The sequence below is a fragment of the Cololabis saira genome, chromosome 7, assembly GCF_033807715.1.
Source record: "Cololabis saira isolate AMF1-May2022 chromosome 7, fColSai1.1, whole genome shotgun sequence".
Lineage (NCBI taxonomy): Eukaryota > Metazoa > Chordata > Actinopteri > Beloniformes > Belonidae > Cololabis > Cololabis saira.
Genome location: NC_084593.1, coordinates 20,144,080 through 20,161,441, shown reverse-complemented (window position 1 = coordinate 20,161,441; position 17,362 = coordinate 20,144,080). Strand labels below are relative to the sequence as shown.

Below are 17,362 nucleotides of genomic sequence, written 5' to 3'. Positions count from 1 at the left end.
TGCTCCAAGGAAGGATTGGCAGCCAGTAAAAGGCCTTGGCACAACTTGACTACATACCTGTGAGCAACGTTGACTGACATATGTCTGGAGTCTACAGGGGGAAGTAAAACTGAAATCTTTTTCAGCCGTTCCATGCTCTATGATTCCAGCCTCTGACTCTGCAGACATCATCTTCACAGTTTTCGGTATTCAGTGGACAGATGGAATTGAATATTTTAACCTAACTTGTATCACAGAAGTCATTTTGTCCAAATAATGTGGTATATGATTAGCGAGACTGCAAGTATGAAATGTTAACTTTCATTACTAGAAATCTAACATGACAGAGCGATTTTTCGGTTGTCAGATTTGGAAGTGGCTAAACCCCCTTGAGTGGCCACATTAACAGTCAGAAATCTATGCAGATTGTTATCCGAGATTTCAAATGAGGCAGAGAAACTTGCTCAGATTTTCTCATGAACTTTTCACTATAAAACTGATTCAAGGAAAATTAAATCAATAACTAACTGTGGATCTCTGTCTATTTTTTATGAGTTTGAATGATTTCTTGTTCAATCTTCAGGAATATTCTTTCTCCCTTTCATTTTGTTAATTCAGCAAAGTACAATAGTAAATAAGGTTGGAGTTGAAAGCTGCAATTCTTAGTTGATCAACTGAAAGCAAAATATTTATCTTAGTGGGATATCATTACATTTGGCACAAAAGGAAAAAAAAAACTGTTAAATTGCGAGATGGTTGACTGTGTTGAATCCATGCTGAAACCAGCGCTTTTCACAGAAAACATTGGCAACGTGCAGGTTGTAAATGCTTTGTATGCTCAGCTCTAAATCCTCTTTGTTGACAAATCTGCTCCCTCCCTCAACATTTGCATGCTGACATCTATTCTTCACCCAAGAGGATGCAGCTTAAACCTAAAAAAAAAAAAAGGAATTTGAAATATCATTAATAAAAATGTATATAAGAGGCCTCCAGAGTTCATCTCATATTGTTACTGGGGCAAACAACATGCCTGGTGGGACAGCTTTATGACGCTTTCTGTTGGAAAACTAAATCAAATCTTTTATTCTGAGCGTTTCCCCCATATTTCACATGCAGCTGTTGAAGCCAGTGAGCCAAAAGTGCAAGTCTGGTTTTTTTGTCTGAGGTGGAAGCTGGACAGTCCATGTAGGAAGGTGTTTTCTTTTAAATTTTGATTATGTATAGTGCTACTCAACGTCTGCTCTTGTTCTCTTGTTACATGTTTGGGTGAGTTTTCATCTTGTTCGTGGTTTTTTTTTTTCCCTCACTTCCTTTTTTCCCTTCTAACCTTTTATATCTCCCTTCCTCAGTCATGCCACGCTTCACAGAGCAGGTGGAGTCTGCAGTGGAGGCCTTGAGTTCAAACCCTGCACAACCTGTGGATGAGAATGAGTTCATTGATGCATCCCGTCTGGTATATGATGGAATTCGCGACATACGCAAGGCTGTTCTCATGATCAGAGTAAGTTGCACCAATTTTTCTTCTTTTGTTTCCATCCACTTCTGTAAGTCAAATAAAGTGTTCCTTATGATTAACACGCAAAGCTATTGATGTGTAATATGGAACCGTTTCATTCATTAACGATTAAATCCAGTTAAGTATCTCATCGTGAGGAATAGAATCTGCAACATAGCGGCTATATTTCTGTTTTTAGTTGTATATGCAAAACTTTGTTCCAGACAGTAGTTGTCCCAGATGAAAAGACGTGCAACTAGTGTAACCTCCTCAGTTATCCGTGGATTAATGGCTTTTTGCTTGAATAGAACCATAACAGATATGGTAGTCAGTAGTCATTGAAGCATTACCTTATTGACAGACGGCGAACTGACATCAAATCCCACTGCAGCTGTAAAAAGAGAAATGGATTTATTCAGTCTTTTACCGCCATGTGAACTTCTGCCAACTTTGACGTACGAAGGAGCAAAAGATTTTTTAACTTATAATGTGCAACATAGTGATGTATTTAATGCTGCTTTTACTAATTGGTTGGTTTGTGCATTCTTCTATTTTAAACAAATTCAAACCTTTTGAACTGACTTCATTAGTACTGATCATGTGTTTAGTGTTGTGCTCTGTTATTCAGCCTTCATTAATAATGCTACTCAGATGTGGACAAACCCAAATGAAAGACCAACCATTATATGTTTTTCATTTGCATAATAATACGCTGCTGATTTAAGATTTAGGTTTTAATTAGCATTCTCTATTTGTACTGCAAGCCTGAGAACTACATTCAATTTCTATCAGACCCAGCTCCAGTCATATCATCCAGATTAAGCTATTAACATCGGGCCTGTGGGGTTGGCTGACCATGGAGGTAAAGTCGTTGTGTGTAAATGTGCGCGTGTGTTCAAACTAACAGCGGATTAGTGAAAAACCTTGCTTGTTCAGTTATCCATCGGATTCATTGTGCGATTTAACTGTCAGCTGGAGACACAATGTGATGAGACACAACTCAAACTTCATCCATTATCCAAAAAGCAAAAAAACAAACCCACAACATTCCCATGAGTGAGCAAGGATTTCACAATCAGTTAGAGTTAGAATTAGAGTGATGATGATCACAGCTTTGACTGTGATTATTCATCAGGAAGAGGCTTAGTTTTCTATCTTTGTAGTGGCCTTGGCTTTCCTTCTTACGCTGTTTGTTACGAAGTTACAAGTTTATCAGAGGGAAACATTCTCCCGACCGGACTCTTTCAAAGGCATAGTTTATTTTTGAAATGAGGTATGTGTCCAAAGAAATGGGAAATGCTTTAATTCAGTTTTGGCGTGATTACTCTATGCATGTGAGTGGACTAAACCACTTTTTTTTTTTTTTTTTTTTAAATCTCACACACTTAGCTACTCCTTTCATGGCGGAACCCACTAATTTAAGTCTAAAGTGTTCTGTCTGAATGTGTCCAACATGCTGAGGTGAGCTGTAAGTACAGGTCCTCTTGATTGCGTTGAGTCTGAAACACAGCAGTGTTGACCGTGTGTGGCGACTAAAACAAGTCATTTTGGAACATATCACACACAAATAATCCCCACAGTTTTATCAGAGCACTCATTCAGGAACGTGACAAATTTGGAAAAATGGATGAAAGGAAGCTGGAATGACAACAAAACGGAGGGACTGCTGGCTGTTCGTACTGAGGAAGCTATTTCTCTGTGGTTTAGTGGCACTGATGCAGTCATCTTCTAGGCTGTGAAATGGTTGAAATGCTCCGTGGAGGCGTCTCCAGAAGCCAAATTACAAGCGATGCATAAATGGAAATCCCCGAGGGGAGGAAAAAAAAAAATCTTGATCAGTGTTCATCCTCACTTAAGTAGCCGTAGGTGGAGAGCTTCATAAGGAACAAGGGTTGCCGGGATGTTCGCTGCGGGAGCCTACGACTCCCAGGACCTGCACCGCAGGATTCCCAGGCGGCTCCACTGATTATCAGCAGAGTACATGGTTTCTGTCTCAGGCTCTCTAGATTGAGCAGGTGGGATGGCAGCAGGCAACAGAACTGGACACATTTTGACATGTGCACTTCGGTATCAGTCAAGACTTGCCAGCTCATCCAAACTGCTCACAGTCCCACAGCTTTGTGAGCAGTTTGGCTATATAATTAATAGTGGAGAGACGGGTTACAGGAGCAGACAGCCAGTCAAGAAGAGGCTAGATATTCTTAAATATCCAGTTTAGCACAAATGTGTTTTTAATGTTGCTGGTGTTACTTTAATGGTATTTAAATTAGTCTGAAAGGTCGCATTCTCTCCCTCCTGCTCTGTTGGTAACGTGTTAAACAGGGTTTATCTGAAAGCAGTATACTTTACATGCACATATCCTACTATGTCCGAGTCTTAAATAAAAATAGACAGCGTGTGATTGAGGCTTTTTAAGACAGGGGTGTCTTAAATCTTTAAATAGTGTATAGACAGTCTGGTTTGGATGTCCCTAGGATATTTGACGGGGGGGCTGAAGCCTCTTCACACCTTACAGCAACATCAGAAAATATCCCTTCCAGACATGAAACTGACTCCAAGTCAGGGAGCTGCTGACAGTTGGATACAGAGGGTACCTGGCATTACCCCATTATTTGTGCAGTGCGTCAGATCCCAAGGTGATTTTTTTTTTTTTTTCTTTTTTTTTTTTTGCTGGTTCTGTCCTTTTATAAAGAGGGGAAGAAAAAAATGTGCTAAATGAGGTGGTGAGTAGACTGCCACAAAAAGGAAAACGCTGAGTGATGCTTTTGAACCGGTCTGTTGTTTTCACAACAGAAACACGGTGGCTTGATTTCTTAAACGTTATATTTCAGCTTTATTGTTTAATACATTTTACTTTACATACCTGATCCGTTCATAATCGATTCACAGATTATTGACAAGGATTAAATGAAATACAACTCAATGTGGGTGAATGTAGTGATTCACACACATTGAGTCCAGTTGTGGCTCTAGAGTGGCGGTGAATGGGTTTTATTGGTACTTTGCCATGCACTTTTTATATATATATTAATACTGTAGTACTTTTATTTATCATTTACACTGATTAGGAGTCATATCACCTCTCTTTTCCACATTGACCTCCTTGTGAGCTGTTGTTCCACTCCTTTCTGCCGCTAAGTGAACAGACTGATTTGGAGCGTTAGCTGCAACATTTACTCTTTGAGTGCATCCATTATTCTGATCATTACGACAATGCTAATGACATAACGTCTCTCTCTCTGGGCTTGAAGTAGAGAAGGACATCTTGAGTGACTCTAAAGCACTTAAGCTTATTTTACTAGATACTTTTTTTTTGTTATAAAAGCTGGTTAAGGGTTCCTGGTGATAAAAGAAAAAAAAGTGTAGAAGTTGGTAGCGGTGTAATCCAACAAGCATTCCCCTGTCGCCTTGAGTTGTATGTGCCTTTTATTATTTTAATCAAACAAGTAATTGTTCTGCGTTTATTAGTCTTTTATTGAGTACCCTCCATGAGCTGCCACAGCAGGTGGTATCTCTTCCCCCAGTAATCAGCACCATCACAAGCCCAAGAGACATTAAAACTTTTTGTTGCCCCTTGAGAACAAGAGCATTTTCACATTTTATGAAGTAATGTGAGATTGCTTGGAGAACCCTAGCTATTTTTAGACGTGTGGGCTCCAAATCCATTATAGTAGAGAAGAATTGAAACATCTGGGTCAGTACAAGTAGATTTTCCAGTATGATGAGCCGTCCACATGATCCTCACTGTGCCTTTATTAACCTAAAACACCTTCCTGTTAGATTTCTGTTTGGCTCTAAGCATAATTAATGAGATGAAGTTTCTGCTGGGTATCGTTTATGGAAAAAAACAAAAAAAAAACATTGTGGTCATGGTTTGTTCTGCATTAAGTCAAGGGAAGTAGCACATTTCTGTCTTTCCTCAGATAGCAGCAACAGATGGGCTTCTGAAGTGCTTTGCCCCCAGTATGGTTCATACCAGCATGTACCTTAATTTCCCCCCTCTAAATACACAGGGAGCACGTTACATTTCATTTATAAATTAATTTGGAGTTTACAGTTTCTCCATTAAAGCTGTGTGGTAAGAGATGTGTATCTGTTTCTCATCCTGGCAGTGCCAAGTTACACATTTCTCATAGATGTCAAGCAGATTTATTATTTAAAGGTTTCTCACTATGTTGTAGTATGACCATATTATTTTATGTTTCCCACATTACAAACTGCCTTTTCCTTACATTATTCAGCTTTATTTCCCTTCTCTCTACTCTGACTCTTTGTCACTGTTTAATCTCTATTGTTCGGTTGTCCCATTACAGACTCCAGAAGAACTGGATGACTCTGACTTTGATCCTGAAGACGATGTGCGCAGCAGGACCAGTGTGCAGACAGAAGATGACCAACTTATAGCTGGTCAAAGTGCACGTGTAAGTTGAACATTGCTTCCAATACTATTTATTAGCATTAGTGAGTTGGGATGGGTGTTAGGATTGTGTAGTTTTAATATTTCTTTACCCGTATTTGCATCAATATTAATATTGCTTATCCATGTAAATACCCTTGGTCTCTTACTTCTCTCTAATTTAAAGTAAAACAAATGCATTGCATGTAAATATGTGCACGGTTTCAAAAACTATTAAATATTATAACCAGATTGAGGTTTGAGGAGCACTAGTTTTACCTCGATGAGACTCGGTCTGGACACGTGTGTACGTCAGCAAAGCTCAGCTGCAGGGAACATGTAGCTGCAGCAGCTAAAGCCGTCTCCAGAGCACTCTTGTGTGTGTTAGCATTTCATCAGGATAGTCCCTGCAAAATGCATTAAATAGCCTCTTTTATGCCTTTTGCTGTATTTAGATCCCACTTAATGGAGTCTGCCCACACTTCAGTGAGCATGGTCGCAGCTGGAAAGAATGTTAACAAATGCATTGGTCTAAATGAAATCAGCTGGTGCCAGCATAATTAGCGAATGAGTACAATGAATCTAGGTTATTTAAAAATAGTTGTACTGTTTGTCCAGGAGCTCATCAGTACTTCTACACAGACCAGTCAGGACTCTGAACCCGATTATTGGTTTTTGACAGTCTTTGAGTGTTAGCTCATCACTCAAGAGTCAGTTTTGGTTTGACCTGAGCTTGACCTGTTAAAATTAACCTTCTTTTGTCTATTCTTTATTAATGCCATTTAAAAGCTACAAAGGCTCTAGTAAATTGCATGAATAATTTCTTTAAAAGGAGTTGTTCAAACCAGATATACATAAACATCGGGGTGCCCATTTATTCTTTTCAAATAGAAAATTTCCATGCTCTGAAAACATGAACATATGGTTCAGAAGCGCCGTAGAAACTGAGCTAATGTTTTAGCCATGTTTGTTAAACTACATTTGTCACTTGCAAGGTTACAACTTTTGGTTATGTACAATTACTTTGGCACCATGATTGGTTTGGCACCATGATTGCTAATAATGTTATTTAAGCATTTAAAATAAAACTTCTTCTCATGCTTTACGAACAATTAGAGCTTTGTTTATTTATACATCTGTTTACCTTAACCAGAAATGGTTCAGTTTGTCTGCATTAAAACTCCCAGTGTTACAGTTAATCTGTGAACTTGTATTTATGCTGGATCATTAAGTCAGAGCTCAACGAATCACTGAACTGTTGACACAAAACAGACCTGACATTTCTTACCCCGTTAATAAAAGAGGTGAGACGTTTGACTGCTGCTCTGAATGTCCTTTCATCTCAATGTAGGTCATTATGTAGTAATAATTCTCAACTAGATACGCCAACACTGCCATTGCGTATGTGATCGCTCTGCAGACCACAGTAGATTTAGTTCAAACTGAATTTTTCATTTTTTATGTTTAAAGCATACAGGGTAGCAATTCTAAGTATTTAAAGCGCACAGTGTAATAACGAAAGCCTTTCATGGCACAGTGATCTTTCAGTACATTTCTGTGCAATTTATTTTGATCACCTAAGATTACCTGTTTTGTTTAGAGGGGCCTTTTCATCTTTGTACTGCAGCTTTATACAAGCTTAGGGGACTCTAGAGAGACAATCCTATTTGCCAGTAATGGAATTAACACTCTGGCAATGATATTTGATTCCCTACTGTTGAGCGTCTGCTTACCTCAACCTGACAAGCTCATTCACTGAATGTCTAATTGGCTGTTTAGAGGCTGCCCTTTAACGGCCAGCTCAAGAGGATGTATAGGCATGGCTACACACGTGTGCACATGTCAGCTACTGCTACACAAACACTCTACTAATGGTCATCTTCAGAGGTACACCGTTTAGACATATAAATGATTATTATTATTATTATTTGGCCCAAATATGATTTTGAACGTAGCTTTTAGATTTGAATACAAAAAAGTACAAATGACAAAAAAGTTAGGTGGGTTTTCCATCTGAGATCCATATTTATTCAAGATTTTTACTTAATTCAAGTTTCTTTTTGTGTACTTTGATGACTAAAACTTACTGTCAGAGTTACAGTCCTAATGTATAAATGGAAATATTTGGAAAATCCTCAAAAATGTATGAAAAGAAATGCACATTAGTTCAATACACCATTATAGTAACAACCTCAGCTTGCCTGCCAAGAAGACTGGGGTGGCTTGGAAAAGCAAGAGCATGTCAAGGTGTACTTTACTAACGCTCTACTCTTGCTGTCATTTTTCCTTCAGGCCATCATGGCCCAGTTGCCCCAGGAGCAGAAGGCAAAGATTGCAGAGCAGGTGGCTAGCTTCCAGGAGGAGAAGAGCAAGCTGGATGCGGAAGTATCCAAGTGGGATGACAGTGGAAATGACATCATTGTGTTGGCTAAGCAGATGTGCATGATCATGATGGAGATGACAGACTTCACCAGGTGAGTGTGGACTGTTTACTTTTGACTCATATTTTGTCAAATTAGTAGCATGTTGTAGATTTATTTGTTCTGTCTTAAATGGGAAACCAGCAACTGCAAAAAAAAAAAAAAAAAAGGGGGGGGGGGGGGGGGATGGGTAACTATTGCAATAAAGAATAAGAATTTTTCTACTTTGACTACGTTTACATGCAGTCAAAATTTGGGTTATTGCTAATATTCCGGTTACTGAAACATTCAGAATATTCCGTTTACATACGTGAGCAAACAGGGTTATCCCTGTTTACATGGTGATTAATCATTCGGGATATCCCGATCAAACCAGCGATGCGCGGAGAACGTGATGACGCAATTAGCGTCATTTCCGCTTCCTCTTCCTGTATCCAAATTCAAAACAAATGCTGCTTCGCGCAACTTTTCGCTCACCTTCTTGTAAATCTCGCTATCCCCGTACTTTCTACCGTCTACAAATGCCAAAATGTTCATATCCTTCATTACATTTATGAAGTGATTAGTCTCCTCCTCACTCCAAAAGTGTGGCGTGGTCTTGCGTTTCGCCGTGTTTTATAAGAACTTCCTGGACTCAAAAGACCAGGATTCCTTGCAAACAGAGCATGCGCAGAAAACAAATTCCTGTTCCGTTTGATCGGGATATTCCGTTTGGCGTTTACATGACCGAATATTCAGGTTATGAGGAGTCATAAGGAGTAACCCAGGGGTAATATTCGGGTTTTTAAAAACCGGAATATGAGCAAATTCGGGTTATTCAAAGGGGTTATTGGTGTTTACATGGCCGTGCAAATTCGGGTTATTGCCAATATGTGGGTTTTAAAAGGGTTATTTAGTGCATGTAAACGCAGTCAGTGTCTCACTAATTTTTGATTTCAATATACACAATAATTGTAATAAGTGATTTGACATGTGTGAATTCATATTTCAAATAGTTTTTCATTCCATCTCACGATTTCCAGTGATATACTGCATTCTGTCAAAGGGCCTGTGAATGTGTCGTCAATATTTCAGTAGTTTTCCACTTGAACTCAAATCTGAGCAACAAAATGTATCCCACAGAACACACAGGATTACTTTAAGCCTGTGCCCCATACAATCATCCCATAAACCAACATTTGTTTCACAACATTCTCCTATATTTGCACAATGCTTCACATGGAGTTTAACAATACTATTCATGCACCAGAGCTTTCATTTTACTTAAGAAGTAGGGTAGATGGGATTTCTTCTTTATTATTTTTCCATCTTCTGTAATCTCTATATGCACAACCATAAGCAGAGCATCAAATCTTCTTTTCACAGGGTTCATGAATAAGATGTGTGTGCATTGTAAAAATTTAAAGGACTGTCTCCCTCAACAGAGCTGATACAGGCCACATTCACACGTATGAGTGGATTGTTGAGGCAATAAAGATGGTTCCAACTAATCAGATATTATTCATTGGATAGGCACTCCGTTGTCAGTTTGGGGATTTGGATATAATGCAGTTGTATCCAAGTCCCATATCAGTCTTTTTATGCTTTTGTAAGCAGCAGCTATCTGAAATTTAAAACTCTACCATCACCAGAGTCTCCTCTTTTTCTAGGCTTTTGAAGTAGTTGTCTTTAGTTGTTTGTTTTATGACTGTCTGGTTTAACCTTTGTCTTCACCAAGTGAAATGCATCAAGTGTCAGTCATTGCAGAATATTCCACCTTTTTTTTATGGCTGTTTTTTTACTAATAAGGAGCAGGTTTGCTATGCTCATGAAAATAATTGAAAACAGTGAATTGTGACTCATGTATAGAATGCTAACAGTAATAACCTATTCATCAGGCAAGTTACTGGACATATATGCATTTATTTCATTTGTGTATGTGTACATCGTATTGGGAATTGTAGGACATGTCTGTCTGCATTGCTGTGAAGCTCATGCGGCGTATGCAAGGAGGCATTTTGAGTGCTTGTATGACTGTGCCGTTCATACATTTTCAAGTGAATCATTCTAGACATTTTATTAACCAACTCTGAGTCACATTTCGCGATGACGAAATGCCTTCTCTTTATCCTCGTACACTGAATGGGTCAAAGATCCTGTCTCGCTGACTAAAATAGTGGAAAGCCATTACAGATTCTGAAATGCGAACACAGTCGGTGATCTGAATACATTTTTCTTTTTTCCCTTCTTATTCTTACTAAGGAGAATTGTGTGTGTGTGTGTGTGTGTGTGTGTGTGTGTGTGTGTGTGTGTGTGTGTGTGTGTGTGTGTGTGTGTGTGTGTGTGTGTGTGTGTGTGTGTGTGTGTGTGTGTGTGTGTGTGTGTGTGTGTGTGTGTGTGTGTGTGTGTGTGTGTGTGTGTGTGTGTGTGTGTGTGTGTGTGTGTGTGTGTGTGTGTGTGTGTGTGTTAAATGTATTAAGGGTCATTTAAAGGGCTTTGTAAATAATAAATACAAAATAACAACAAAACAAAAATGTAGTAATAGCTTTTGCTTGACAGCAAATATTACAGTTTAGTACGTTTGTCTGCCAGCATACATGTCTGCACGTCATGTTTTTCTCTCGTATCCAGTGATGGCATATGGAAGGTCAGTGGTTGACTAATTCAGTTCCCGTCCAAATTATTGTCCTCTCAACCTTGAGCTGGCATAAAACTCAGTGAAGGTTAATGTGTATGAGGTAAGTGATCTGGGCCCGACATATCTGCGGAGAGTGAGAGCTTGACTCAAGCGTCAATTTTTGCCTTTTATAGCAGCTTTTATGAATACATAGATACATGAAACATATTTGGAAGCCACCTGTCACAATTGTGGGCTGTAGTGTATTGGGCGTGTACGCATCTGGAGGCCTGCAGCTGGCACGGAGCATAAACTGCAAAACCCCTTCTCTATATATAGATCTATGTTTAAAAAAATCTGTCCAACGGCCAGGAGTTTTGTTGTCTTCTCTTTAGTCTGTCATACTCCCAGCTGTTACTTAGCTTTGAAAGAAAATTTCGAAATTATCCTTTAAAGAAAAAACAATCACCTTGGGTTATACTTAAAATTTGAGACGACATTTGTTAAAGGAATGGGCACAGCAAGCTTTGGTTTATACCTATTTTTAAAAAAGATAAATCGAATTGTGTGTGTGTGTGTGTGTGTGTGTGTGTGTGCATGCGTGTGTGTGTAGGTATATCTATATATATTTGTCCCCAAAGCCATCAAAATTCCTCCAGGTTTTTCTCCAGAGGATGACCGTCTCATGAGAACGTTCTGAATGCTCTTTGATGCATGGCCTTTTCCACCAGGGCCCTGGCTGCTTTACGCAGAGGGAGGGAAGGGAAGGCTTGGGGTCTGAGAGGGGAGGGAAGAGGAAGTGAGAGAACAGAACACAAAATTCCATCTGTTCTGGGTTGGATGGCTCTTTTTTTTTTTTTTTTTTTATAGCCTGGAGAGAAGAGCTTTGAATCCAATCTGTGCCTCTTGCCAACTGTGTCCTAGAGTCCCTTAAGGGGGGGTGGAAAAATGGCAAATAGCTGACGAGCTTTACAGTGGATCGGGTCAGAGCTGGACTGACCTGTGTATGGATGGACTTTGTGTGGCTCAGCAGGGGTCAGAGATTGACTCGTCTTACCCAGTCAGAGAGGGTTTAAATTGAGTTTGACCTCACTTACTTTAGTTTTGTGTTTTTGTCATCTCTAAACCTGGACTACAAGTACCCAAACGTGTCTTTCATTTGGATAGAAAATGTGCAGCTCTGTTCTGTGTGTTGTTTTTTTTTAATTCTTGTTTTCTGTGGTTTTCCTTAGAATCAAAGCACCGCCAGGTTCAGTTTCAAAAACACTGGTGCAATATTTCAGAATATGTTTGGTGTTGGTAAAATGCCTCAGATGAGCTTAACAGATTTTTTCACATCATGTGAGGAAAGATGGTGCGACAACAGAGCGGCTGTATTGTAATTCTGTAAGGACAGAATCCAGCACAACGTTCCCCTCTGCATTTAATGGATTATTAAACATTTTCAGCTCTGACTGAACAATGTAGTGCCAGAGTGTGTTAGTGTTTTGTGTGTGAGATCACCTGTGCAGCAACATATACTTTTAAGTCTCCGGTGTTTCTCTGAAGTATTCCCATGGTTCCTCATATGTTCCCATTTCTGACTGAAAAACAACCTACCAAAACAAACAGACGCTTCTCGTCTGGGGTTTGCTCCTTCAAATAGAATGGGTATGCAGTATAGAATGAGCTGTGACTGATCTTTCCATGTTTTCTCTGCAGGGGGAAAGGGCCTCTGAAGAACACATCTGATGTCATCAGCGCTGCCAAGAAAATTGCTGAGGCAGGATCAAGAATGGACAAGCTGGGCCGCACCATCGCAGACAGTGTAAGTAATAAACTTTTATCCCAAAGGAGTGTCGTAAAGAAGACTTTTGTGCTACCAACACTCGACCTACTTAGGCGTGCGATTGTTTTGAGGTATACATAAAAGACGACGAATATTTATAGGAATGTCCTAGCAATCATTTTTTGTAATCTCGTGCATTTTCATAAAGGTTGAAATTTGAAATAAATCTTGTTCGAATAACTGTTCATTCTTACAATTGTTCAAATACTACTTGATCCATCCATCTGCTTTGAAAACCTCCATTTCAATAATTAGGTGATGCATACAATGTTCAGACTCTTTTCTTATGGAAGATCTCAGCTGTTCCCCGCGCTAAACTCGCCTCATTACCTTTAAACGGTACCATGCTGCAGCTGCTTTCTCAAATCCCTTCAAAGATCTACAGGCTCTAAGGTTTAAACTAAAGCTACATTTCTCTCCTTGGCCCCATTTCTCTCTTCCTATTTACCTTTTTTTTTATTTTGGTGATCAGGTAGTACTCATTCAGCCATCCGTATTTCCTTTTTTCTAGGATGATGCTTTTCAGCCCATCCCTTCACAGCCACCGGTTTCATGATCTCTTTATCTGTAACTAGTACTGGAGACTATGGCCTTTGACATTAGGAAACATATGCTCAGTTATCCATGGTATCATTATTTATTTAAATACTTGCATTAAATGGTTCCTAAGAGACACTTAACATGATGCATCTTTGAATTTATGCATGCACCATTTCATAAGCAGACTTATGGCTACTGTTTCTGCATAATTCATAAACTGAGATTCAGTTAAACCTGGGCTTATAAAGACCAGGTATGTGGTTGTCAAAGGAAGACACTGCTCTGTATAGGCTGGACAAGAGAGGGGGAAAAAGAATGTAATCTATTATTGGCACTTGTTGTACCTGCTGAAGCATTACTCAGAAATGCTGTATTATGCTATAATGGTGCCATCTGATTTATTCATTCAGAGCAACTTTAGGTCAATCTTTTCCGTGTGTATGCACATCTTTCACAATGAAAGTAAAGAAAGTACAAGGGTTTCTGTACAATTGAATTCAGACGCTATGTAATATGGTGCAGGAAATGTTAAGTAACCTAACACCATAACGAAGTAACTTGAAGCCTTTTTTGAAACTCATCCATAATTCCTCCTCAATTTTAAGATGGGTGGAAGAAAACTTCACTGCAGCAACAGGAGGCTAATTTTAGCAGCCTTCCCCTCCAGTTTTATGAAATATGTGCTGAAATTACCCCAATCCGTTTGTTCTGCTTGGTGAGGTGTTTATGTACGCTGGTGAAAGATCTGTAGTCTGTCTGAAATCCAGTGCAAACATTACGCTTTTTTTCAACGTGCATGGTGCTAACAGAAGGCAAGGATTCACTTATCTGTTGGAGATTACAGACTCCCAAAGGAATAAATAAAAAGTCTGTTGACTCACATCTGCATGAGTAAGCGTTTTAAGTGCACCATTTCAGAATTTGTGTTGTGGAATCACAGAAAGGGATTATAGAAAATAATATTAGTATAAATAAGAATTAGAAAAAAATGTGTCTGTAGTAGAAACCTGGTACCTGAATCAGTGTTGGGTTCATTTTTAAGGGTCATCTCATAGATACAGCTACCTGGAACTGGAAATAATCAAACATGTTATCTGGCTGGAAATTAAAGTAAAAACTTCAATGTATGTGAAAGTTTAGTAATTGATTTATCAATTATATATTTTCAGTGAGCCATTTCTTTCATATGTACTGGTTTAAATAAAAAAGTCCATTGCCTATTAAGTCATGCTGCATTAAAGATTGAGCATTTCCTAGTAGGAAGTGTTTTCTTGCTGAGGCCCATGTAGGGTCTTCAGTTATTCTTTCCAATAATTAAAACATCTGTTTTTAGCTTTCAGCAGGGTTCTTTCCCTTCTCTGATGCAATGAGCCGCTGGCCTCTTACATAACCTGCACATCTGACTTTACTTAAGGCACCTTCAGATTCATCATTTCACAGACCCACATCCATATTTATTTATTTTTTTTACCTTTACTGACCTAATTGCATTTGAATCATCTTAATGGGGAATAAGCCGTCCTGGAAAGTTACTTTTATATGCCTCACTGCAGCTTTTGAAGATGCATATTCACGCTGCATTAAAGATTGACGATTAATCAAAATGGTGTTTATCGCCTAAGGAAAACAGATGGGAAATTCTGCAGGTGTGCAAATGTGTATAGTTGTCTGTTGGCTGGCATTGCCTGTGTGTGGGCGCATCTGTATAGATGTTAAATTTAGGTGACTGTTTTACCCTTTATCTACAACTATTTGTAGGTTGTTGTTTCTCAGTCTTTATTTCCTACATGTGTAGTTTTGTGTGAGCATGCATACACACACTGTTTTAGGATGTCTGGGTTTGAAGCACTCAAAGTATAAATAAATGAAGCGCTTGAGCTGTTGAAACAGACATTCTTAGCCAAGATTGAAGACCCCTCAGCCCATGGACCCATCCAGCTGTCTTTTCTGTGTGTAAACCAAAGCGAACCACTACCAGATCAGGCCACATCCACCTCTAACAGATCAAGGATGACAGATAGTCATTATATAGAGGGGAGAATGATGGAAATGTAGGAATGCATGGTGTTGCATTTGTGTGGATAGAGGTACAGCTCACAGAGGTGAATCCATTAAGAGTAATTCGCCTTTTAATTTGAAGCATAATTGCCAGTGTATTTTAAAAAAAAAAAAAAAAAAATTCCTTCCAATTTTTTTTTTTTATATTGGCATTTTACATTTTGGGTCATACCTGGAACAAAGCAGGAGATACATCAGGCCCATTTGTGAGGAGGCGCCGTGGAGCGTTGGGAGGGTCTCCATAATCTTGCAGCAGTAGTTTAGTGAATCACTACTAGGATGTGCACATACTGACAGTCAGAGGGGCAGAGGCAGTGCTGGCACTGCTCATTAACCTAGGCATATTAATCACTTGCGTGCTGGGCCTGCAGGGTCTGAGGGTCTGCTCTCTTTATATAAAACACATTGGCAGATGGTTTCTGACTGATAGCACAGCATCTTACCCTACATTTTAATTTTAAGACATTGTACAAATGTGCTTTGTTACAGAAGTGTGTTTCACGGTAGATATACAGGTGGACATGGACTAGTTCTTTGTTGTTGTTGTTGTTTTTGTTTTGTTTTTAGGGGAGGGGTTGTAAAACAGTTAAGTATATGTAATAGAACCTTATTAAAATTTAATGCAACGAGTGTAGTGCAGAGATGAGCTGCAGGATTTAGGTCATTGCTGTACAAAGGTCTGCACTGCAGTTTATTAAGAATTTATGACCCATATCTGCAGGACACCTTATGAGAATTCAATCTGAGTGGGCTGGTAAACAAATAATGCTGCGTAATTGAGATTTATAAGGAAAATGTATTAGCCAATATGTAGCCCATATATTCCTGCTATTTTCCTTTATTTATATATATATATATATATATATATATATATATATATATATATTATAGCAGCATGCACACATATGAAGACGCCCACATAAAAGGCTTGAGTTTTCAGAGAGCGGTTATGGTGTCACTATGCGTCTGTCCAAGCTTTATTCCCATCCCGTATACTGAAAATGTGTAGTGTACTTTTCCAGTTTGCATTCAGTCAGTCTAGGTTTATATTGCTCTGTGAGCTCTGTTACTGGTCACAGTCTAATCCCAGGTCTGGCCCAGACGCTCCAGAGCAGACAGCTTGTAAATTACCTACTGCAGCAGAGAAGTAAAATCAGCCACAAATTCTCAGCTCAGCAGATCAAGGGTCAGCCCTCAGCTAACTGCAGTTCAGCTGAAGCAAGTGAAAACCCTCTCTGTTTTTTTTGCAACCACCCCCCACCCCCCCCAAATTGATTTTTATTAAGGCATGTGTCCGTGGTAATTGCTTTTGGGTTAATCTTGGCTGGAAGCTTGGGTTTTATAATCAAATAACTAAAACCACATTGAGAAATTTGTTTCAAGGTCTTTGGCTGTGGACGTTGGTGTGATGCCGCAGCAGATGAGTGTTCTTCTTGTTTTAGCATGATTATAGATTAATTTTTCTGTCATAACAAGACCCCGTGCGCGCCTCATCACCATCGTGATTGACTTGATCCAGTCCAAATGTGGACCATCTGTTTCTTTTTGGGTGTGTGATTGATATCATTAGCTCATGGCAGATTGATTTATTAGCCCCCCCCCCCCCAATAGTAAGACAGTAAGAACCAGGCTCAAAAAGAAAAATAGCTCTACAACATCCAGAGCATTATCTGTAAAGCCTGTAAACATGGTTCAAAAATGACCCGCATTCTTTTCCAGCTTATTTCATGCTGGCTGAGTTTTTCCTTGTTCTGTCTTTCAAAATAAAAGTATTTTATGATTGAATAGTCCAAGTACTCTAAGTATCCCGTTTTTTACTACTACAGGTCATTATTTCCATTTTTCCTTTCCTATTTTATGAGCAAATATAGTTTTTATGCCTCAATGACATCCTTTTGGAATTTTGGGGCGTGCATCACTTTTCACGTGTGGCATGACAAGCTCTTTGCCCAGTTCCTTGAATGAATAACCAGTGTGTGTTCACACCATGTTGTTCACCGCACAACAGCCTCATAATCAGGGTGGAAGCATGGAAGGTAGAAACATCCAG

At 39.1% G+C, this 17,362-nt stretch overlaps 1 protein-coding gene across 2 annotated transcripts in view; it reads left to right on the top strand.

The window, feature by feature from the left end:
• Nucleotides 1–17,362, top strand: part of ctnna1 (catenin (cadherin-associated protein), alpha 1) — an 84,912-nt gene that overhangs the window by 55,342 nt on the left and 12,208 nt on the right. For both annotated transcript variants that reach the window (XM_061724968.1, XM_061724966.1), the window contains exons 13-16: nt 1,329–1,480; nt 5,788–5,895; nt 8,163–8,344; nt 12,588–12,693. In XM_061724968.1, the coding sequence (XP_061580952.1) occupies nt 1,329–1,480; nt 5,788–5,895; nt 8,163–8,344; nt 12,588–12,693 (548 nt within the window). The remainder of the gene's footprint in view (nt 1–1,328; nt 1,481–5,787; nt 5,896–8,162; nt 8,345–12,587; nt 12,694–17,362) is intronic.